At 45.7% G+C, this 25,441-nt stretch overlaps 1 protein-coding gene across 2 annotated transcripts in view; it reads left to right on the top strand.

The window, feature by feature from the left end:
- Positions 1-24,971, top strand: part of Mtus2 (microtubule associated scaffold protein 2) — a 540,827-nt gene extending 515,856 nt beyond the window's left edge. Inside the window, exons 9-15 of one of the 2 annotated variants that reach the window (XM_048341576.1) lie at positions 1,386-1,600; positions 5,142-5,247; positions 12,393-12,466; positions 15,865-15,963; positions 16,957-17,076; positions 22,599-22,696; positions 24,614-24,971. In XM_048341576.1, the coding sequence (XP_048197533.1) occupies positions 1,386-1,600; positions 5,142-5,247; positions 12,393-12,466; positions 15,865-15,963; positions 16,957-17,076; positions 22,599-22,696; positions 24,614-24,827 (926 nt within the window). In that variant the 3' untranslated portion in view covers positions 24,828-24,971. Of the gene's footprint in view, positions 1-1,385; positions 1,601-5,141; positions 5,248-12,392; positions 12,467-15,864; positions 15,964-16,956; positions 17,077-22,598; positions 22,697-24,613 lie in introns of those variants that run through there. The other variant, XM_048341577.1, reaches the window with a different exon arrangement.
- Positions 24,972-25,441: the final 470 nt, after the last annotated feature.

The following is a 25,441-nucleotide window of genomic DNA, read 5'->3' as shown; positions in this document are numbered from 1 at the left end:
GCTCCCTAGTTTTTCTCCAGGACAAATGGGACATCTTCAAAATGTTGTGCCCTTGTAAAAATGTCATTTTAAAAGCAGTGTGTCATTTGAGGTTTTGTTACCAGTATAACCCATTTCTTTTTATCCATTTCTTTACCTTTTGGACTGTTTCATCCTGTGTTCATAATCCATTGTGATTAAGTTATTCCCTTGGTTTTCTGAGGTTGAAAATGCTTATCTTAGCACAGGATAGATAATCTATCACGAGAAACAATACTTTCCGAAGATGAAGTAAATGACTGGCATTTTTCATGCTTCCCATTCAAGTTGTGTGTTCTCAATATGTCTACAGTGCAGAAACTGCAGAAATCAGTCTTATATTTTGTCTGTGTATGTTTACACAATCGTATAGTGGTAAGGTTTTCATTTTTGTCTTATTATGCTACCATGTATCTTCATTAGTATATAAAGTTTAATATCAGACTACAAATTTCCTTTCTGTAAAACCCTCCAAAGCTGGGTGCTAGTGACTCACCCTGTAATCCTAGCTACTCTGGAGGCTAGAATCTGAGAATTGAAGTTCAAAGCCAGCCAGGCAGACAAATCTGAGAGAACCTGATCTCTAATTTTTACTAGCAAAAGGCTGGAAATGGAGGTAATGAGGTAAATCACCAGTCTTGAGTGAAAAAGCCAAGCAAGAATCAAGGCCCAGTATTCAAGTCCCAGTACCAGCACAAAACAAAACAGAAAATCCAGATGTAATTCTCTGAGATACCTCTCTTGATAGGTTTTTATTCTTGTTTCCTTTCCCTTTTTTTGGGGGGGGGGGCGGGGAGAAGGGGTAGAAGAACTTTGCTGACGCATAATTCTCATGCCACACAACTCTCCTAGCCATAGTAGACAAATGAGTGGCTGTCAGTATGTTTGCAAATTGTGGAACATTCTCTTCACCCCAGGAGAAAGCTCTATTCCTTAGCTATCACCCCAGCACCCCATCCCTGTCATCTGACTTATGAAGGTTGCCTACATTCGCATCTCTTCTGTTCCCCTCTTCTGTTCCCCTCAGCCACCCATCAAACCAGACTTCTCACCTTCTTTCCATAGAGCACAGCACATGACCACACCATCAGCATTATGGATGGCAACTTCATTTTGCTTCACTTTGCATGATTTTTCTATCCTGAATAGTGAGGACCATCCATCTCCTGTTTCTTGGCCATTTGTGTTTGTCCTGTGTGAACTTTATTGTTTGACTTATTCTAGATACGGATTCATCAGTGTCATTGCCAGTACATGACACACAAGGTGGGGTGGGGGTTGTCACACCCTTGGTTGTCTCCCGAGGGTGTTCACACATCCTCTCCTTCCACCCCTGACATATAAGAAAGTCTTGTGCTCCCTGGCAGCCTTCAATGCCGCCAAGTGTGAGAAGCTGCAGAAGGAGAAGGAGGAGCTGGAGCTGCGCTTCGAGGAGGAGCTGCGGAGGCTGGGCTGGCAGCAACAGGCCGAGCTGCAGGAGTTGCAGGAAAGGCTGCAGCTGCAATTCCAGGTGGAGACAGAACGCCTGCAGGAGGAGCACCAGGGCCAGCTGCTGCGAATCCGATGTCAGCACGAGGAACAGGTCAGTGTGCAGGAGCAGGTGGCACTGGGGGCAGCTGCTGGGGACAGTGGCCTGGGAGGCAGCAGGAAGGCCCACTCAGTCCACTCTCTGCCTCTCCAGTGGCTCTAGCCTCCCTCCCTCTTCCCCAGGCCTTTTCTGCTTGCTGGGTCCCCTGCCTGGACATTGCCTAGCTCCCATTGCCTTTTCCTTCCAGGCACTCTCCAATCTCATCTTCTCAGCAAGCGTTTTCCTTGTCTAAAATCACAGTTCCACTGGGTGCCCGTGGCTCATGCTCCAATCCTAGCTACTCACCAGGCTGAGACCTAAGGACCACGGTTCAAAGCCAACCTGGTAGACAGTCCATGCGACTTTTATTTCCCATTAGCTAGCAGAAAGCCAGAAGTGAAGATGTAGCTCAAATGATAGAGTGCTAGCCATGACGAAAAACAAAAAGCTCAAGGATAGCATCCATGCTCTGAGTTCAAAAACCCCAGTAGTTCCATGCATGCGTGTACATGTACACACACAAAGTAGACATCCTATATAACTGTAGCACAGCAATATTAACAGGGAAATTCTCCCATGGGATATCAAGGAACAATTTCCAGGGAGCCTGTCAGTATCAGAACAGTAGGAGGCAGACATGCCAGTATCCAGCACCGAAGGGAGATGGGTAGAAAGAGGCAGCATATCAGTCTGCTTATACCAAAGCTGCTCCTTGCTTTTCCCTTGTCTCCAAGTCCCGTAAAGTCAGACATTGTTTTCAAAAGCAACAGATTCATCACATGGTACCTATGTATGGGCCCCCTGCCATCTGGACTGTACTAGTGAGGGACCCAGCCAGCTGCAGAGAGGAATGATCCTGCATCTTGGCTCTAACAGAACAAAAAGGATGCTTCCCCTCTCACAACCTTGCTAGTAGTCTGAGAATTCTTTTATCTCTGATTTTGTGATCTACAATGCAGAAAATCATCTCACATTTCTTGGGAGTCTTGTCTAAATCTACCCAAATGCCTTCAGATGTTTGAAGATCTTCTTAAGCAGGCACTTTATTCTTCCTGGTGCCTCAGGATTGTGAGCTCAGATGCCTGAAAGCACCCAGTGCCTCTGGAAGAGAAGTCACAGGGATTAATGCTGTGACAAGAGAGGATGGTTCCTAAGAGACAACATTCTCTCCTCACTGAGGGACTATCCTTTTTTTTATTTCCTTCTCTTATTTTGTGCTAGTTGTAGAGTTTGAATTCAAGCCCTGGATGCTGTCTCTTAGCTTTTTCACTCAAGGTTGGTGCTCTCCCTCTTGAACCACAGCTCCACTTCCAGCTTTTTAGTAGTTAAAGAGTCTCAAGGCTTTTCTGTCCTGGCTGGCTTCAAACTACAACAATCCTTCTCAGCCTTCTGAGTAGTTAGGATTTCAGGTGTGAGCCACCAGTGCCTAGCTGAGGGAAAATTTTTTTAAAACTATAATGAGACCAGGCACCAATGGCTCATGTCTAATCCTAGCTATTCAGAAGGCTGAGATCTGAGGATCATGATTTGAGGCCATCCCAGGCAGGGAAGTCTCTGAGACTCTTGTCTCCAATTAAACACCAAAAAGCTGGGAGTGGAGGTGTGGCTTAAGTGGTAAAGCACTGTTAATTACAAAAGCTCGAGGACAGTGCCAAGGCCCTGAGATCAAGCCCCAAGACTGGCACCTGTAAAACAAAAAACACCAGAACAAAAAAGGTAAATGATCCATGAAGCTTGAGCCGCAGCAAAACAAGGGGCATTGTGCTCAGCTGTGGCTCAGACGATCTGTGTTCCTGCTAGTCCCATAAGGACTTAGAGTTAGAACAAGATTTCACTCACAAAGCAGTTAGAGGATGTATCTCATCCTCCTACCATCCTTACAATGTTGGTCATAATACTCCACTATCACTAAGTCAACTGACATGTCTTCCAACACATCAGAAAGGCTTGCATTTTCCTTCCAAACATAACATAGTATCGCCAGTTGGGCCATGTTCACTCCAAGGACCCATGGACCTTTCTAGAACTTAACCCATCTCTCTATCTCCTTTCTGAAACCTCCCATAGTAATTTGTGCAAGTCTCTAGTAAATTAGAATCATTTAGAAACCAATGAGTCATTGACAAAACCAATGAAGTTTTCCATTATAGTGAGCTTCAGATAATGTTTGGGTCTCATGTCCAAAAAGTGTGCTGTGCACTGTGTGGTTAACAGAAACAAAAGGTAGCTCCTCTTCCTTTTAACAAGATACCAGTCATTTATTTTCCCACCAGACTGAAAGGCTTGAACAACGAGTCCGTTAAAGCTTCATATAAGGGGCTGGGGATATAGCCTAGTGGCAAGAGTGCCTGCCTCGGATACACGAGGACCTAGGTTTGATTCCCCAGCACCACATATACAGAAAACGGCCAGAAGCGGCGCTGTGGCTCAAGTGGCAGAGTGCTAGCCTTGAGTGGGAAGAAGCCAGGGACAGTGCTCAGGCCCTGAGTCCAAGGCCAGGACTGGCCAAAAAAAAAAAAAAAAAAGCTTCATATGAAAGAACTCAACTGGATGCCAGTGGCTCATGCCTGGTCATCTTAGCTACTCAGGAGGCTGAGATCTGAAGTCAGCAGTTCAAAGCCAGCCAGAGTAGTAAAGTTCATAAGACTCTTATCTCTAATTAACCAGCAAAAAACCCAGAAATAGAGGTGTGACTCAAGTGGTAGGGCACCAGCCTTCAGCCAAAAAGCTAAGGGACAGCACTGAGACCGAGTCTGACCATCAGCTCTGGCACCAAAATTACAAAAAAAAGAAAAAGAATCTGGACACTTTCAAAGTGTTGTGATCAGCCTTGCTGCTGAATGGATTCACAGCACTGAACCACAGTTAAAATATTATTTAATCAAGAATGTCAGCCGGGTACCAGTGGCTCACATCTGCCTGTAATCTTAGTTATTCAAGGAGACTGAGATGTGAAGATCAAAGTTAGATGGCAGCCAAGGCAAGAATGTTTGTGAGACTCTTATCTCCAATTAACCAGCAAAAAGCTGGATACAGAGCTATAGCTCAAGAGGTAGAATGCTAGACTTAAGCAAAAAAAAAAAAAAAAAAAAAAAACTCAGGGACAACACTCAGTCCCTGAGTTCAAAAAGAATATCCAGTGAAAGAATGTCCAGTATGCAGGAGTGAATCATTCCCTACGAAGCCCATTTTCACAATGAGATCTAGCTTTCCTGGCAGTGAGATGAGTGCTGCTGTTGTCGCTTTGAGTACAGGTATGAGCCCTGCCCTGCAAGTCCTTCTTTTAGGCTGACCTTTCCTTTCCCTTCTCCATTGCAACAGAAAGGAAGGGAACAGGGTAGGAACAGTCCAGAAGCCAGGCCAGGGCTCTACAGAGGCACCATCTGCTTGCAAAGTCCCACATTAAGGGCACCAGTCAGCAGGTGTCTGTCTCTCTGTAGATGACATTGTCCTGACCCTCAGGGCCATGAATTGTATCTGTGCTCTGCAAACACCAAGGATGTCCCAAACCACAGCTCCCGATCTCCAGATAACCTGTGTGCTGCTTCTCCTGCAGGTGGAGGACATCACCACCAGCCATGAGGCTGCTCTCCTGGAGATGGAGAACAACCACACGGTCGCCATAGCCATCCTGCAAGATGACCACGACCACAAAGTCCAAGGTGCAGGGGCAAGGTTGGGCTGTGCATGATGGGCCTGCTACATAGCAAGGAGCCCTCCTCTCCTCCTCTCTCTCCTCTACGCTTCTCATCTCCTCTTCTATCCTCTCCTCCTTTATCTTTTCTATCCTTTCTCTCCTTTTCTCATCTCCTTCCTCTTCTCCTCTCTTCTTATCTTTACTATTCTCCTCCTCTCCTTCTTTCTTCTTCTTTCCCTCTCCCTTTTCCTTTTCATCCTCTCTTACTTTCCTCCTCTCCACTTTCTCTCTTTTCTTCTTTCCTCATTTGCCTCCTTTTTTTTCCCCCTGATGCACCCTTAGTGTTGGTTCCTGTGAAAGAATCCATAGAAATCAAGGCTCCAGCTAGGGCTAGATGCTGCTCAGTGGTGTAATATGCCTAACATGCTCAAGGAACCATGTAAGAAAAGAACCAGGTAGCTCTTTGTCTCTCTCCCAGGCAGTTATTCTCAGCCTCGCTTGAATTTGAGGATCACCTAGGGATCTATAACAAAAGACAAACACCTTGTCTGTCATGGTACTCACCAGGATTCTGATAGGATTGGCCTGGCCTTCGGAAGGGCCCCAAGACTTTTCACAGCTCTGTCCATGGGGCTGAGGTGAGGAAACTCGAGGATCCCTCTTCTCAACCACGCATAGACTTCTTATACTTTGTCTTGGGGAGCATCTCAGAGCCTGCACCCCTCATCCACATTCACCATGGACAGATCTTCCTGTCCACATTTTGTAATCAAATTTTCTTTGTGCTATGGTTTGAATGTGATTTGTTCCCCTCGAATTCATGGGATAGAATTTGCCAGTGAAGATCAAAGACAGAAGATTTGCCAGTGTGTCAAAGAGGAAATAAAATGAAACCTTTAAGAAGTGGAGCCCAGAGCTGCGAATATGGCCTAATGGCAAGATTGCTTGCCTTGTATACATGGAGACCTGGGTTCGATTCCTCAGCACCACATGTATAGAAAAGGCCAGAAGTGGCGCTGTGGCTCAAGTGGCAAAGTGCTAGCCTTGAGCAAAAAGAAGCCAGGGACAGTGCTCAGGCCCTGAGTCCAAGCCCCAGGACTCGCAAAAAAAAAAAAAAAAAAAAAAAGTGGAGCCCAATGAGAGGTGTTTAAGTCATTGGGGGCACTTAGAAGGAACTGTGGGAACCTAGTGTCCTTGGATTACTGTTTGTTTAGTGATGTCAGCTCTTTCTTGCATGTATTCTGTGTTAGCTTTCCATGGCTCTAATACAATACCTGAGATAATCAACTTATAAAGAAAAAGGGGGTTATTATGGCTCCTTTTGGGAGGTTCCAATCCATGGTCCATTGGCCTCATGGCCTTGGACCTGCAGAGGAGGAGCTCATCATGACTGGACTACTTGGTGAGGCAAAACAACTCACTATGTGGCCTGAAAACGAAAGAGAGCAAGGAGAGGGCCTGGTCCTCTAGTCCCTTTTGAGCACATGTTCTCAATAAACTAAGGCCCTCCCATTATGTTCCACCTCATAAAGGTTCCATCACCTCCAAAAAGCACCACCTTGAGACCAAGCCTTTGGAGAACATTCCAGATCTGAACTGTAGCATGTGCCTATCATAAGTCCTTCTGGAGCTTTGAACCTCTAGAAATTTAAGCCTTAAGAACTATTGGGAACCTTTGAACTTCCAGAACTGTAACTATAAGTTAAACACATCTCCTTTCTTTATAACATTAGCCTGCCTCAGGAACTTCGGTATATAACAGAAATCAGCCTAATGTGTTTTCTTCAAGTCATAACAACAATGTTGCTGAGGGCCAGTGGCTAATGCCTGTAATCCTAGCTACTCAGGAGATGGAGATCTAAAGAATCTCTCTTAGAAGCTGCTGGAGGTAGGAAGATCCATGAGACTTTTATCTCCAATTAATCACAAAAAGTCCGAAGTGGATCTATGGCTCAAGTGGTATAGCACAAAAGCTCAGGGACATTGTCCAAGCCCAGAGTTCAAGCCGCAGGACTGGAAAAACAAAACAAACAAAAAATGTTACTAGGTTCTACTAGGATTTTCCTTTTAAACTTGCACATGGATTTGCATTGATACATGCAATTCATTTTAGAAATTTCCCCTCTTTACTTTCTTTCCCAGATGTTAAGTATATTTTAATGAAATCTAAATAATTTAACAACTAAAAATCTGAGCATGCACATTAGAAATTTTTTAAGTTATTTTTTGGAAATATCCTTTGTAAAAAACAAAGTTCACTGCTTAGTTACCCACCTCATGTTATCAGCTCCTTCATGCACCAACTTTCTGCCCAGGAAGTATTAAAAAGCAAAAAGTCCCGCCAGCTACCATTGGCTCAGGCCTGTAATCCTGCCTATTCAAGAGGCTGAGCTCTAAGAACCCCTGTTCAAAGATAGCCCTGACAGGAAAGTCTGTGAAACTCTTACCTCCCAATTAACCATCAAAAAGCCAGAAGTCGGGGCTGGGGATATAGCCTAGCGGCAAGAGTGCCTTCCTCGGATACACGAGGCCCTAGGTTCGATTCCCCAGCACCACATATACAGAAAACGGCCAGAAGCGGCGCTGTGGCTCAAGTGGCAGAGTGCTAGCCTTGAGCGGGAAGAAGCCAGGGACAGTGCTCAGGCCCTGAGTCCAAGGCCCAGGACTGGCAAAAAAAAAAAAAAAAAAGCCAGAAGTGGAGCTGTGGCTCAAATGATGGAGTGCCAGTCTTGGCATAAAAGCAAGGGAGAGAGTCTAGGCCCTGAGTTCAAGTTCAAGCCCCACTACTAGCACCAAAAAAAAAAAAAGGTACATTGTGAGGACATAGCTATTGCAGAGTAAACAGTGGTTTCTATCACCTTCTCTTGGGTTACCAATGACAACTGACATGTCATCCCTGCAGTGATCTCTAAAAAGGGACCACAAACACAAATGATGTGACCTACCTGTTGCCACCATTTCTTTCCAGAGTTCCTCTGAAAAATTAGTTCTTACTTAGACATTATTTCCAAGGCCTTTGAGATATACATAATGTCAGGACAGTGTGGGTGTATGCAACAGTAGCTTAAAATTATATTATTATAACCAGAATAATGTGTTCAGTGGTTTTAAAATCTCATTTTTTAAGAATGTAAATAGGTTTTACTTTTCCTTCTTTGTTGTCAAAGTGAAGTACAGAGAGGTTACAGTTTCATATGTAAGGCAAGTTCATTTCTTTTTTCTTTTTTTTTTCCAGTCCTGGGCTTGAACTCAGGGCCTGAGCACTCTCCCTGGCTTCTTTTTGCTCAAGGCTAGCACTCTACCACTTGAGCCACAGTGCCCCTTCTGGCTTTCTCTATATGCGTAGTACTGAGGAATCAAACCCTAAAGTGCTTGCCTTGCAAGCACTAGACCATATTCCCAGCCCACAAGCTCATTTCTTATCCAACTTGTTACCTCCTCCTAAAAATCTCATTCTTTACAAGAAGCAGTTGGGCCAGAAACTAGTAGGCTTTATAAGTGGGGGTGGGGGGTAACATTTCTAATGTAAATTTCAAGCTACAATCACGAGATTTTTTTTTTTAGCAAAGATAACCACCATTAGTTAAATGAGAACTACCAAGTTTTTCCTATTGTAGCTCATGCCAAAGTGTTAATTGTTAGTCTGCAGGAAGCCCCTGCTCCAAGTGTGTAATCCATACTGATTAATGAGACTCTCTCCTTCTAGTTATAACATGAGAACAAATTGACTGTGTAGCTTCACTCAGCTCACAAGGCCTTTACATGGGAAGATAGACCCATTTGTTTAATAACTCTCTGATTAAATTGCAAACTATTGCTATTCACAGAACCAAATTGCTGCAAACCCTCTGAGAAGAACCATTTCATTAGTCCTTCCTTCTGTCTAAATCCTAGGAATCTCTTCCTCATCATCATTGTATTCCTCCTATTTTTTTTTTTTTTACTTTGTGCTGGTACTGAGGCTTGAACAAGGTCTTGCACCCTGACTTAGCTTTAAGGCTGGCTCTCTACCGCTTGAGCTACAGCTCCACTTCTGGCTTTTTGCTACTTAAAGATAATTTCAGCCTGGTGAACTGCGATCCTCAGATTTCAGCCTCCTGAGAAGCAAAGATTACAGGCATGAACCACTAGCACCTAGCTTTCTCCTCTTCCTCCTCTCCTCCTCTCCTCCTCTTGCTTCTTATTTTTACATTCTATTAGCATATATTTGTGTACATAAGATTTCATTGTGACATTTCCATACATGAATATAATGTACACAGACCAAACTCACCCCCTCCATCCCTCTCATGCTCCTCCCCCTTACTTAAAACAATTTCAACACATTTCTACTATTCTACTTTCATACATATGCAAAATACTTGACCATATACACCCTCATTTACCCTCTCCATTCACCCTCAACCCTCTCACTGATACTTACCCCCCAGTAGAACCTATTGTATATTCCTGTCATGAATTTTTGTTACCATATATTAGTTGTACAAAGGAGTTTTGCTATGGTAATCCTGGGTATATGATATTTTAATCAGATTAACACCTTCTGGGGGCTGGGAATATGGCTTAGTGGCAAGAGCGCTTGCCTCCTATACATGAAGCCCTGGGTTCAATTCCCCAGCACCACATATATAGAAAATGGCCAGAAGTGGCGCTGTGGCTCAAATGGCAGAGTGCTAGCTAGCCTTGAGCGAAAAGAAGCCAGGGACAGTGCTCAGGCCCTGAGTCCAAGGCCCAGGACTGGCAAAAAAAAAAAAAAAAAAAAAAAAAAAAAAAAAAAAAAAAAAGATTAACACCTTCTGTTACTGTCTCTTTCCTTAACCTCAATATTCTTCTATTATTTCAACAGCTTCCAGTGAATTTCCTCATACATCTCCAAATATAGACTCAGTGAAGGTTTATATTATTCATCCTCCATGATTCTCTTAATCTCTCCCCACTTTCCATGTCCCCTCAAACTGTCCACAAAATTGTGTGGCTTTACATATGTATAACATATATATGTGTGTATGTATGTATGCATGTATATTTTAGAACTAAATTCTACATAGGAGAGAAAACATGATCTTTGTCCTTCTGAACTTGGGTTACTTAATGATATCCAGTTCCATCCATTTACCTCCAAATGACACTATTTCATCATTTTGTGTGACTGAATAAAACTCCATTGTGTATATATGCCAATATTTTTGATACATTCATTGGTTGGTTGGAGGGTATCTGGGCTGTTTCTATAGTTTTGTTATTATAAACAGTTCAGCAGTGAACATGAATGTGCAGGTACCACTATTATATCCTGACTTACATTCCTTCAGAGTGATAATACTGGGTCATAAGGATGATAGTTCTAGTTTTAGTTTTTTGAGACACTCCCATACTGATTGCCATAGTGGTTGCACTAGTTCACAGTCCCACTAATAGTTTGTTGAGATTCCTTCTTTCCTGCATCCTCACCAACATCTGTTGTTCCTTGTTTTCTTGATGATTATCATTTTGACTGTCCTAAGATGCAATCTCGATATTGTTTTGATTTACATTTTCTTTATGGCCAGGAATGTTGAGCATGTCTTCATGTGCTTCTCATTTCTACTTCTTTCAACAATTGTCTGTCCCGCTTGGCACTGGTAGCTCATGCCTCTAATCCTAACTACTCATGAAGTTGAGATCTGAGGGTCACGGTTCAAAGCTGTGGAAAGTCTGTAAGATTCCTGTCTCCTATTAACCACCAGAAAACCGGAAGTGGTGCTGTGGTTCAAAGTGGTAGAGTGCTAGCCTTGAGCTCAAGGACAGTGCCCAGGCCCAGAGTTCAAGCCCCATGACCACCAACAACAACAAAAAAATAATTGTGTGTTCAGTTTATTCACCTATTGGATTGTTTATTCTTTGGGAGTTGCTTTTTGAGTGCTTTGTATATTCTGGTTATTAGTCCCCTGTCAAATGTGTAGCTGGCAAAGATCCCCCATTCTGCAGGCTGTCTCATCAGTCTAGTGTCTGTTGTTTTAGCTATACAGAAGCCTTTTGGTTTGAGGTAATAGGATCTGTATTTCTTACCAAAGCACCAAGGAGTCCAGCCCTGAGCCCATCTACCCCATGCATTCTCCAACAGCCTGACAAGCAGATGATGGCTGCAGACCCACAATCTTTGGGCAGCCTCTTCCTCAGACCCAGATGGCCACTTCACATTAGGAAGGAAAAGTCGTGGGTGGAAGAAAATGGGCATTTGCTGTGGATCATGCAGTTGTTTCACCATTAGGAAAAGTGTGAGAACATCAAGATCCAGCAGTGTGCCCACACATGCCTATGGTACAGCAGGACACAGAAGTGTGTGTGTGTGTGTCTGTAGAGCAAGATGCAGACATGTGCCCATGATAGAGCAGCATGCAGAAGTATGCGTGTGAATCTTCATAGTATAGTGGGATGCAAAAGCGTGCATGCGTGTGCCTGTGGCATAACAGAACACAGAAGTGCGCGTGCATTATGCGCCTTCATGCATACTGTCTTTGTTCCCCTTCTTTGTTCTTTCCTTCTCCTTGTGAAACGAATGGAGGAGACTCTTTAGCCTTGAATCTGTCATATTAAGGAGATATTTATTGACTAAGGTCATCACTACTGGTCTGCCAAAAGAGTCATGTTATCCTTTTCAAAAGCAAGTCCAAATTTTAATGATAGAGGATGGTTAATATCAAGATGCATGGTGTCTATATATGAAGACATAATTGAGGAAACTCTCTTAAAGCTACGGAACAGCAGAGTTGAAGGGACATGGAAAGAGACTAAGCAATAGAGGGATTAATGTGACTCAATTATAATATATGGACATGTGAATCACCATACTGAAGCTTCTTTGTACAATTGAGATACTACTGTATATCATTAAAAATGAAACACAGGAAAATAAGACAGGTTATGCTGGGGAGTGGGTACTAACAAGGAGGTGAATGAGGGTGAATATGATTGAAGTACTTTATATGCATGTATGAAAAAAGAACAATGAAGCTGTTGAAACTTTTAAGAGGGAGGGAAGATGAAGGAGAGAAGTGGAGGGCTGAGTATCAAAGTACATCATATACATGTATAGAAATATCACAAAGAAATGGCTCCTAATACAAGTAATAGATGCTAATAAATATCTTTTATAAATACTAACTTAAAAATGTTTTATCTTCTCTCCAGAACTGATATCTACCCATGAACTTGAAAAGAAGGAATTAGAAGAAAATTTTGAGAAACTACGACTGTCATTGCAGGTTAGTGTTTTCTTAAGTGATATGCAGGTAACAGGAACATCTTTATGCCCACTCAGATCCACTTATCCAGAGCTGGTGCCGGTTGGCTCATGCTTGTAATCCTATCTACTTAGGAGGCTGAGACCTAAGATTCAAAGCCAGCCTGGGCAAGAAAGTTCATGAGACTCTAACCAGCAAAAAGCAGGAAATAGAAGTATGGCTCCAGTGGTAGAACACCAGCCTTGAGTGAAAAAGTTAAGGGACAGCACCTAGGCTCTGAGTTCAAGCTCCAGTACTAGCACAAAGAAAGAAAGGAGGAAAAGAGGGAGGAAGGAAAGGAAGAGTCAGGAAAAGGACAGGACAGGAAAGGAAGGGAAGGGAAGGGAAGGGGAAGGGAAGGGGAAGGGAAGGGGAAGGGAAGGGGAAGGGAAGGGGAAGGAAAGGAAAGGAAAGGAAGGGAAGGGAAGGGGAAGGGGAAGGGGAAGGGGAAGGAAAGGAAAGGAAAGGAAAGGAAAGGAAAGGAAAGGAAAGGAAAGGAAAGGAAAGGAAAGGAAAGGAAAGGAAAGGAAAGGAAAGGAAAGGAAAGGAAAGGGAGACTGATTTTGCACCTCTTCTGAGATAGAGGTAAAGAGGATGCACTTCTGGCCCTCTAGGGACTGGCTGTCTCCTCAGAAAGCTAGGGCACAGAGAGTTGTCAAGAGGTGAGTCACACTAGCACAGAATGAATGGTACAACTAGTGAACATTCCAGAAGTGGAGGATTTCTGGGACCTCTCTGCGATCAGACAGCAGAGAAGTGACAGTGGAACTGGAAGAAAAGGGAAGAGACAGGTAAGAGAACATTCCAGGCAGGGAATGGTACCAGGTGAGTTGTGAAGGTCAAAACAAAAAGCCCACACTCTAGGAGTTGTCTAAGGGATTTCGATTGCCTAAAGATGGATGAACTGCACCCTTTCCGCATCTCCCTACCACCTGAGGAAAAGTTGGTCTCAGATGCCCCAGGGGCTGCCTGGCTGCCTGCTGGTCTCTAGGAAAAGAATGCAAGGGCACCCAGGTCACCTACCATCGCCTCCTGCCTTCCAGCCCCCTAGCCAGCTGCCTCTGTGGAAGATCAGGGGCAGATCCCAACTCTAGGGAGGAACTGCCTGTAGAAAGCTTTTTGCTGCCAGGCTAAATCTTACTTCTCATTTGTGGAGATACCAAGCCTTTCATCCCCTTATGTGTCCCCCTATCGCTCTCAACGCATATCCTCTGGCCAGTAGGAAGTAGTGCGGGAGCGAGGGTCACGGATAGCCTCGGTCAGCGTGTGGTTGGGAGAATGCCCTTCCCCCTCCCTATACTCGCCTAGGAGGCCAGGAAAGCATGGACACCTCGGAGTCAGCTTCAAGAGCTTTTCTAAGTTTATTCAAGGGCGGGGCAATCAGACTTATAGCAGTAATGACGAGGGAAGGGGAGGGACTGACCAGGAGCTAGCCACGGGCTGGTGAGCATGTCCATCCAAGAGCAGCGCCCTAGGACCTCCCCCACGGGCTAACGTCACTTCCCACAGAACTGCCTTCTGGGCGCCCAACCACGCCATTATGACACCCATGCTAGACGAGAGATGGGGCTGGTTTGGCTGTCTCTTCCAGTTTCGGACCGGAAGGAGGTGGGACTAGCTGGCAGCCAGCAGTCCCAGGTCTTAAAGATATAGCCATCCCCTACATTTTGCTGTAGAAATTCTGAACTTAGATTGTTGGTGGTGGTCATGGGGGGTTTTGGGGGGTTTGGGGGGGACTTGCTTGCTTGTTTTGTTTTGGATGGTACTTGGGTTTGAACCTAAGGCCTCACACTTGCTAGGCAGATGCTTTACCATTTGATTCGCATTACCAGCCCTTTTCGCTTTAGGTAATTTTTCAGTTAAGGTCTTGAGCTTTAAGTTCTTATTTAGGACTCTGAATAGCCAAGACTACAAATACTAGCCACTACATCTGGCTTGTGTGTTGAAATGGGGGGGGGGGGGGACGGTCTCACTAACTTTTGCCCAGGCATTTGTGTCTGCAAATTGTGGAAGATAATTTCCATGGTTGCAATAGACAGGAAATCTTCCTTCTCCCAGCATGGTTCACTTCCTCCTGGCTATGTGCATCACAGAGAGATTGCATGGCTAGGAAAGAAGCCGGGCGTGTGCAGAGGCCATCCTCTCGGCTACGGAGTCCACTGTTCAAAAGTTTGGGAGTGGTTGAGCATCTGGGGTTCATGCCTGCAACCCTAGCTACCCAGGAGACTGAGATCTGAAGACTGGGCAAATAAATCGAAGAGATTCTGATCTCCAATTACCTGGCAAGAAGCTATAAGAGGAGGTGTGGCTCAAGTGGTAGAGCACCAGCTTTGAGCAGAAAAAGCTAAGGCATGGTGTTCTGGCCATGAGTTCAACGCTAATTTTGGTGTGCATGCATGCATGAGTGTGTGTGCACACACACACACAAAATGTGATTGAAGATGAGGGGAGTCAAGAGAAAGGGAAAGGGAAGGGGAATAAGGGAAGGGGAGGAAAGGGAAAGAGGAGGAGAAGAAGGGAGAAGAGAAAGAAGAGAAAAAGGAAGAGAAGAGGAGAGGAGAGGAAAGGAATAATTGCAAGGAAGCAAAGCAAAGGCAAAGGGAACCTGCTTGGGGAGAATTGTAAGCTTCGGACCCTCTGCCATAATAAATGAAGACAAATGCTTCAATCATCTCTGTTGTTAATGTGCAGAGTTACAGACTTTACCTTATCCTGCTTCTACTATTTGTTTTGCTGGAATGAAGCTATTTCTCTTGCAAAAAGGGTAGGGGGATGTCTAATCTCTAGTTCCCTGTATTTTGGTATTTCTGAAATAGAGTAGTTGAGTGAAGGAGTTTGTGATTCTTAGTATGAGGGATTCCACGATAAAGGTATGAGAATCAAGAGTTTCAAGGGACCACTAAGCATCGTTCAAGATGACAACTGTGATTTGAGGATATGTAGGGAGGGGTCTGTAGTCACCTCTGCTCTGGGCACTGAGGCTCCATGTCCCTCAGGCACCTCTCATTGTATCACCATACACACACAGAGCTGCCATGCTGGGAATCTACTTGGAGCTAGGGGCAGCAGCCTAACAGGGAGAGGCTTTCAACTAAGATGATGAGACTGAGTGGTTCAAGTCCCAGGGAAGCTCTGATCAGGGCCATGCAACCCAGCTCTGGGGCCAGAAAGGTTGATGGCAGACCAGCAGGGAGCTGAAAATGAGAGAGGCTTAGCCAAAGAAAGTACTGCCAACCAAGGAGCTAGAATGTCTCCTTTTTATTAGCCAGACCCCATGAGAGACCTTGGAAAGAACCCCAAGGTAAGATGGCCAGCATGCTTTCCCCAACTGTGTCTGTTCAGCCCAGCCCATCTCAGCTGTGTCTTGTTGTTGTTTACAGGACCAGGTGGACACCCTAACCTTCCAGAGCCAATGTCTGCGGGATCGTGCCCAGCGCTTTGAGGAAGCTTTGAGGAAAAACACAGAGGAGCAGCTAGAGGTAGTAGCCACTGTCTAGGCTAGACAGTGCCACAGGGAAGGCCTCACCTCCTCCACAGGCCTCAGGGATGAGGCCTCCACGCTGATCCGCTGTGAAGTGACAGCTGGTCACCTCCTTGAGAGCTTTAAACAATGTCAGCACAGGGACTGGGAATATGGCCTAGTGGTAGAGTGCTTGCCTCGCAAACATGAAGCCCTGGGTTTGATTCCTCAGCACCATTATATAGAAAAGGCCAGAAGTGGCGCTGTGGCTCAAGTTGGCAGAGTGCTTGCCTTGAGCAAAAGAAGCTTGGGGACGGCACTCAGGCACTGAGCTTAAGCCCCAGGACTACCAAAAAAAAAACCCAAAAAACCACAATATCAGCACCTTTCCCCTTTGACAGACCCCATCTGTGGCTTTCTCCATTGATCTGTTATGTGCTGCACCCATAGAAACTTCACTGTGGCTGGGCTAGCCCACCACCCCACCCCACCCCACTGTCCATTTCCCCAACAGTGTGTTAGGCTGGTCCAGAACAGTACTGTCTAAGAAGGAGTGAGTTAGAAAGTTAAAGGGAATTAATTCCCTTCCCTCCCCCCCCCCAGCCCCCATAAAAAACAGTCTGGAAAATCTCCTTCCATCGAATATAGTATCTCTGTATAAAATATGTGGCGCCCAGATAATGCTGAATTGTAGACAGGGGGAATTTCTTCTGTTGAAATACACTAAATATATTCATGTGGCTTATCGGAAATGGTGTTACAGTTCTAGAACCCAGGTCTTCCGGTGGATGAGGCCCACGTCTCACTCCCCCTCCCCAGAGCTGGATTTGTAGGGCGCTGTCAATGGGAAAGTAAGGAGGAGGGAATTCTTTTAGGGATACAGAGAGCCTCCTGGTCCCTCAATGTACTGCCCCCCGCCACTCACCAGGGAGCTGCTCAGAGCCACACTGAGCAGGTGACCCTGCGTCTCGCTGGAGAGTTGGGCCCACAGTCACTGCTCTCTCCCTGGTAGATTGCACTGGCCCCTTATCAGCACTTGGAAGAAGATATGAAGAGTCTGAAGCAAGTGTTGGAGATGAAGAATCAGCAAATACACCAGCAGGAAAAGAGGATCATTGAGCTGGAAAAGCTGGTAAGTTGGTTGGCTTACCTGGGCGTGAGACTACCCTGATATTTCCCCCACTGTTCATATCCATGGCATGGATGGCAGTGTCCAGTGACGCATGCCTCTTTCCCACCCACGGCTCCGAACATTCCATAGCTGAAAGCACTGGTGTCACATGCCTGTAATCCTAGCCACTCCAGAGGCTAAGATCTGAAGATCATGGTTTGAAGCCAGCCCAGGCAGAAAAGCCTGTTAACCAGCATAAAACTAGAAGTAGATCTGTGGCTCAAGAGATAGAGCATCAGCCTTGAGTACAAAAGCTAAGGGACAGTGCCGGGGCTTTGAGTTCAATCCCTGGTACTGCGCCACGCATGCGCGCACATGAAGGAAAAGTCCATAGCTGAGGTCTAGGCCCATCTAACAAAACCAGGAGTGCTAATAAGGAATCTCAGAGGTGGCATCTTTGTGTCAAGTCCTGGGGACCCTCTGGCCACCTGGCAGATATCATCTTTGTTTGGCTCTAATTTTCTTGTGGAAGTGCTATGTCACCCCTCTCCCTGGAGGAAGTGTGGAGAGCTGGCACAAGGGCACGTCCATCATTATGGGATGCCCCATTCTGTGCAAGGCATCCATCCTTTCCAACAGTTCACCTGGGGACCAGTACGATTTTACAGAGGTGAGGTGGAGGCCTGGGGAGGGTGCAGAGACTCAGCTGCAGGTAATGAGTAGCCAAACCTAAATGGAGCCCTGACCCAGTGCTCCAAACTCACACATGGTAGAAAGGGCAGGAGAGTACTCTGGGGTTCTGTGGGCTTTTTATTTTAATTTATATATATATAAATAATATATATATATATAAAGCTGATGTACAGAAGGGTAACAGTTACATAAGTCAAGTAATGAGTACATTTCTTTCTGGACAATGTCACCCCTTCCCTCACTCTTTCCCAGTTTCCCCCCCATCCCCACCCACAAATTGTATAGTTCATTTCCAACATAGTGTCCAGTGAGTAGCACTGTTGCAAGGGGTTGTGTTTTATAAGCTCACTAATCTCTGTGATGGGGGCCACATCTTCATGGTCTAATCACTTCCCTAAATCCCCATCTCCTAATTCCATCACCTTGGAGGGTAGATTCCAACTTCTCCTTTATGGAGGGACACAAGATTCAGTTCATAACAGACATCCTGCTCGCACTGGTCCCTCAAGTGGGCCTCCGGCTGAGCACCTGACAATGAGGCAAGGATGCTCACTCCATGGGGAAAAGAAGCTATCAGTTGTCACCCCAAACATGAGGCTCAAGACCAGAGGCGCATAGAGCCTGATCCTATGACAGCCTCCTTTGTATGGAGGTGGGCACAGTGCCTACATAGCCTTCCTTTTCCCCTTAGGATTGCTTTTTAATAGATTACAAAAAAGACATGTGTGCATTTTAGAAAATTACAAAATAAAGCCAGGTACCAGGTTCAAAACTTGCCCAAACTGAGAAATCCAAGAGATTCTTTATTTCCAAGTAACCAGCAAAACCAGATGTGGAGCTGTGGCTTAAGTGGTTGAACATTAGCTTTGAGTGACAAAGCTAGGGGACAGCACCCAGGTCCTTAGTTCAAACCCTAGTATGGTACAAAATAAATTAAACCTTTGCTTCTGTCATCTACAAAGCCAAGAAGAGCTTCCCAGATTCCTTGCTTTGTGTCCTGGCTTCCCAGAGCCTCGAAGGAAGATGTGTGTCTGTTATGCCTAGATTTCTGGTCTCTAAAGACCACCAAGGAGCCGATCCCAATGCAAACACATGAGAGTCTTTATTGCAAGCTTGAGCCTGGACTGTCAACTGTCACCGACGCAGTGGATCTGGATTGAGGGTCCTGACCCACAGATAGGCAGGGTTTTTATTGTGATTACAACAGGGGCAGGGTATTTCCAACTTGGCAGATACTTGATTGCATGGCATTTAGCAAGCAAGTCTTGTTCTATTTCTATTGGCTATCTACCCTTTCAGTTATCTATCTTGGCTTTGATAATGTGAACTGGTCTCAATATCAGGAACTGACAACATGTGGTTATGTAGCACTGGTGCAGAGGGTTAATGCAGGGGGTAGAGCAAGTCACAAATGGGTTAAGCAAGCCGTTTACAGAAGCTGAATTTTGTGGTCAGCCTGACCTAGTACCAAGTTTATTTTAACAATTGCTACCATGTTTTCCCATTACCACTAAGCAAGCTTGAGCGGGCTAAAACAATCCAGTACTCAATCATAAGTAAACCAACCCGACAGTTACCATGGCATTTCTACTACTATTATGGTTATTTCTATAGTCTATGACAATGATCTTTTTTTTTTACTCTCTGTTACCATGGTTGCTACCCAGGTACAGAGGGGAACAAGGGCTCCCTATACTTTTAAATGTCAAACTACAAGAAAAACTAGTCTCACGGGTGGGGGTGTAGCCCTCTAGCATGGAGTCACCACCAGGGTTTATAAGCTGTTATAATTTTAACAGTAAGACTTATATTTAGTTACTCTGGTTTTCAGGTCAGCCCTAACATGTCCACATTACTTGCCTTCCCTTCCTTCCATTAATCTAGAAGTCTCACTAGGCTGGTGTGGGTCAGCCTGGCCAGGGATACAGACCAACCCTCATGATCCCTCACATGTACACACACCTCCACACACCTTACTTGTTCACGTACCCTCAGCCTTGTAGATGACCTTTTGGAAGAAGCCAACGGCTGAGGACCAAAGGCAAAGTCCCACCAGTGTCCTTAGTTTATCCCTAGCAATGGCAGGGACCTGGTATACTCACTGTAAAAATCATGTTGGGTGCCAGTGGTTCACCCCTGTAATCTCAGGTACTCGGGAGGTTGAGACCTGAGGATTGCAGTTTGAAGGGCAGGAAAGTCCATGAGACTCTTCACTCCAATTAACCACCAAAAAGCCGGAAATGGAGCTGTGGCTCAAGTGGTAGAGGGACAATAGCTCAAAGACAGCACCAAGGCCCTGAGTTTAAGTCCCGGGTTGGCATGTGCACACATACACACACACGCACACATTTTATGTATAAATAGTGTATATGTATATACCTAAAAACATATATACACATGTAATATATACATAAAATGTGCATATGTTTCTGTACACACACATACAGGAACCAGGTCTACACACAAATATATACAAACTAAAATGGATGGGGGCTGGGAATATGGCCTAGTGGCAAGAGTGCTTGCCTCGTATACATGAAGCCCTGGGATCAATTCCCCAGCACCACATATATAGGAAATGGCCAGAAGTGGCACTGTGGCTCAAGAGGCAGAGTGCTAGCCTTGAGCAAAAAGAAGCCAGGGACAGTGCTCAGGCCCTGAGTCCAAGGCCCAGGACTGGCCAAAAAAAAAAAAAAATTAAATGTATGTCTACATGTATGTAGTTGCACTTACTCTTTATCATATATACAATGCAATCTGGCATTTCCTTTCTTCTTTTTGTTTGTTCATTCCTTTGGTTTTGTTCTTAATGAAGCTGGAAATTGAACCTACAGCCTCATGCTTGAAGGCACTCCACCACTTGAGACACTCCTTTTGTTTTTCGTTTGTTTTTCACATAGGGTCTCACTCTTTTGCCTGGCCCAGCCTTAAAACAAAATGCTTCCCCTGCCATCTCCCACTAATTGAAATTACAGGTGTGCACCACCCTGCCTGGACAGCTATGGCATTCTCTATTCTATTTTGTTTAATAACGAGTGCTGCCAGGTATTAGTGGCTCACACCCATCTGTCCTAGCTACTCTGGAGACAGATCTGAGGGTTGAATTAAAAGCCAACCTCTGGCACCAAAAAAGTCTTGAGGGCTGGGAATATGGTCTAGTGGTAAAGTGCTCACCTCGTATACATGAAGCCCTGGGTTCCATCCCTCAGCACCACATATACAGAAAAAAGCCAGAAATAGTGCTGTGGCTCAAGAGGTAGAGTGCTAGCCTTGAGCAAAAAGAAGCCAGGGACAGTGCTCAGGCCCTGAGTACACACCCCAGGACTGGCAACAAAAACAAAAAAACAAATAAACAAAATAAATGGAATGACTTTTTTTTAAGTCTTGAGACTCTTAGCCCCAATTAAACAGCAAAAAGCCAGAAGCAGAGAGGTAGCTCAAGTAGTAGAGATCCAGTCTTGAGTGAAAAGGCCAAGTGGGAAAGCGTAAGGGCCTGAGTTCATGCTCTAACGCTGGCACTAACTAGTTAATTGAAAAGAAGAAAGCAAAAGAATAAAAACAACCCTGAGATACCACCTCACCCCAGTTAGAATGGCCTATACTCTGAACTCAGGCAACAACAAATGCTGGAGGGGGTGCGGGGAAAGAGGAACCCTTCTCCATTGTTGGTGGGAGTGCAAATTAGTACAACCACTTTGGAGAACAGTATGGAGGTTTCTCAAAAAGCTCAATATAGACCTACCCTATGACCCAGCCATACCACTCCTAGGCATCTATCAGGAACAGCAGGCCCCAAGATATCAAAAAGACATTTGTACTTCCATGTTTATCACAATTCACAATAGCCAAAATATGGAAACAACCCAGATGCCCCTCCACAGATGAATGGATCCAAAAAATATGGTACCTATACTAATGGAATACTACATAGCGATTAGGAATGGTGAAATATTGTTATTCGCAGGGAAATGGTCAGAACTTGAACAAATAATGTTGAGCGAGACAAGCCTAGAACACAGAAAACAAAGGGGCATGATCTCCCTGATATATGACTATTAAGATGGGGTGACGGAAAGACAGTAGAGACCAGGTCTGTAAAACCAAAAACTGCTTGTCAAATGGTATTTCCCACAGGATTGGGTCAATGACCCAACAGTATGTAACTAAAACCAAACAACTACTCAACATATAAAGGTCAAAAATTGACCTCTCAGTGGAATACAATAGCTCAAAAGCTACGTATGTACGTTCATATAAGACTACTGTCGACATATTGTCTAAGCCCTAGGCGAATTTTCTTGGGCTTGGCCACGTGGCTACTGTATATGTTCTTGGTACATTGTATATTGTATATATGTCTACCTGACCTAGGGAAGGGAAAGAAAAACAGGTATAAGATATCACAAGAAATGTACACACTGCCCTACTATGTACCTTTTTGTACACTTTTTGCACAACACCTTGTCAAAAAAAATTTGTTTAATTAATAAATAAATTTTTTTAAAAAAGAAAAAAAAAAAGCCAGAAGTAGTGCTGTGACTCAAGTGGTAGAGTGCTAGCCTTGAGCAAAAAGAAGCCAGGGACAGTGCTTAGGCCCTGAGTTCAAGGCCCAGGACTGACAATAAATAAATAAATAAATAAATAAATAAATAAATAAATAAGCAAGCAAGCAAGCAAAAGAAATGCTGGCATGTCTCTCTTGCCTGAGTTTTACAACCCTCATGTTCATTGCAAACTACCCTTTGTAAATGCTATTCTGGATGATTACCCCAAGTAAAGAAGCAGAGGGCACTGGTCCCCACTGACCTCTGGCACTGCCGAGAATCTCTTCACTGCTGTCTTCTTCCTAGGCGGAAAAGAACATTATCCTGGAAGAAAAGATACAAGTTCTCCAGCAGCAGAATGAAGACCTCAAAGCTAGGATTGACCAAAACACGGTGGTCACCAGGTAGGTGGGCCTGGCATCTGTGTTGATAGATCATGTAGCACCCTTCAAGTGCCTTTGCCCTTGAGTCTCTTCAGGTTCCAGTGTCCAGTCGGCCTCACACTGAGCTGTGAGATGTCCCTGCATCCTCTTTTTGGCATCTCCCCTAGGACCAAATGAAGAGCTCACCTGTACCACTTAGCCTACATCTTGACTGGGCCCCAGTGTCCCCCACCCCCAGGGAAATGCAGGCAGTAGCAATGGCCAGTAGCAGGGGCCTCCCCTAGCACTGGAAGGGGCTGAGATTCTTTCCATAAAAAATGAGAAGAGAAGCAGTTCCAAGCAAAGGAGAAACACACCTAGATGACATCACCTCCCCTCAGCTTCCAGAACTCCACCTTTTCTACCTCACCCATCCCTTCAGCCCTGACTTCTAGAACTCCCAGTATGGCAGAAGAAGCAGCAGGGCTTCCTCACCCCACCCTGAGGCTGAGCCATCCTGGTGCGATCCAGGCCTGAGCCCTTGCCTGCTCTTCTGGCCTGGGCTCCTCCATGCACCCATGATGTAGCGCACAGCATCCTCTTCAGACACTCCAGGGTATACGGGCGAACACACACACACACACACACATCCATGCATGTACGTGCATTCTCAGATGCCCTCCTGTGCCAGGCTCCAGGGGCTCGTGCCTGTAATCCTTGCTGCTCAGGAGACTGAGTTCTGAGAATTGGCTTCAAAGCCAGACTGGGCAGGAAAGGTGTGAAGTCTCTTATCTCCAATTAACCACCAAAAAGGTGGAAGCAAGGCTCTGGATCAAAGGTAGAGCACCAGCCTTGAGCCAAAAACCTAAGGGACACAGCCCAGGCCCTGAGTTCAACCCATAGTACCAACACATACATACCACACACACAGAGCCTGTGCCTGCATGCTAACACTTTCTTAGACTAAATCCCTATTTACAGACACATGCTTTTACACACACACACACACACACACACACACACACACACACACCCCATGTGCCTGGAGTCATTGCCATGCTCATGAGCCTCCAGTGCTAGCATCTTGTTCCCTCCTCAGAGGCATCTGGAAGGACTGTGGGGGGTGGGGATGGGGAGGGTGTCCTTTCATCCTTGCTCCAGGCTTTTTGCCAGCCTCCATGCACCCTCACACTGAGAGACAGGGAACACATGAGAGGCACAAGCCCCAGGACTCTGCAAGGTGCAATCGTGGGAGAGCAAGCTTTGCCCCGGAGGGGTGGGTGCCTTTGAGGGACACCAGTCTGTCCAGAGGCACAATGCCTATGGAATAGAGTATTTTTCAGTTCCTCAAGGGCTCTATCAGCAACTCAAGGTTCTTAACACAAGGAAGAAAGCATTGTTTGATTTTCATTCAACATCCTTTGTCTGTAAACCTCCACCAAGTGTGTATTACATGCTGGGTACCAGGATGGGATGCTAGAGTCTTGACCCTGTCCTTTGGGTCATCATCCATCGACAAGAGAGGCCGCAGGCCAGCTTCTGTAACAGGCTAGACAGCTGCTGTCTCGAAGGCTTGTTGCCCAGAGCCACATCTCCAGATGCCTGACAGCTGCCACCCCCATGCCACAGCCAGGGCCGATCCCCCCCTCCACAAAGCAGCCTCCCAGCTGCCCACCCACCCACACTGGGTCCCACCGGCTTGTCCTGTGTTAGGCCTCTGGCGTTTGCTCTGTGATTGTGATGACGGGGCCTCTCCTGACCCAGCAGAGGGTTTTCACGTTCCTTGGGCTGACAGAGAATCTGGCAGTAGATATATGAGGGGAAGAGACAGACATTACGTTTCAGCTAAGTTTCTTAGTCCCTGACCCAGCGGGCTCCCCTTCCCTGGCCCCTGAGCCTGACCTGGGGTTGAGTGTCCCCCACATGCTCTCCGCCTGACCGTCCTTGTCCCCCATGCAGACAACTGTCGGAGGAAAACGCGAACCTCCAGGAATACGTGGAGAAAGAAACCCAGGAGAAGAAGCGATTGAGCCGCACCAACGAGGAGCTGCTTTGGAAACTCCAAACTGGGGACCCAACCAGTCCCATTAAACTGTCCCCGACGTCCCCTGTGTACCGGGGCTGCGCCTCAGGACCCTCCTCTCCAGCCAGAGTCAGCGCCACGCCCAGATGACGTCACCACGCACCCGCGAGAGCTCAGGCTTCTGTCCATTGCAGGGAGTGCTGGCCGGGTGCTGGCCGAGATGGGCGGCCGCCTGGCGCGCATGCTCAGCAGCTGCCCAGCGCATCCCAGGCAGCGGCTCTCCTGCCCTCACCCTTGCCGTGTAAGACTGTCCGGGCTTGGCGCTTAGCAAGCTGTCATGGTAGAGTGTGGTGTATAAAAAAAGTTTTACCGTAGTTAGAGCCAAATGAACGACAAGTCCAACCGTTTTTGAGCGATGAATTTACACGGCAGAACTTCAGGGTAGTCGCACACAGCTCAATTTTTCGCATACACACTGAATCATCATGGTGTGCTGCGCCGATCCAGGTGTGTCTCCTCAGACACGCATCTATTATACACACGCTGCGATTCTGAATTGCATTTTTTATTTTATAACGTGATGTGCTGACGTATTTTACTGATGGTCAGCAGTTTTCTAACTTGTGCCTAAGCATTAACGGAACATGAAAATGCATTTCTATCCAGCTTCCCAAGAATATTTCTACCCCAAGAATAGGAAAAAAAAAAAAAAAAAAGGTTCAGAGAAGCGCCTTCCAATTTTACCACCAAGTGGTACCTGTGCT

Source organism: Perognathus longimembris, chromosome 3 (assembly GCF_023159225.1).
Source record: "Perognathus longimembris pacificus isolate PPM17 chromosome 3, ASM2315922v1, whole genome shotgun sequence".
Taxonomy (NCBI): Eukaryota; Metazoa; Chordata; class Mammalia; order Rodentia; family Heteromyidae; genus Perognathus; species Perognathus longimembris.
This window is presented reverse-complemented; position numbering and strand designations above follow the sequence as displayed.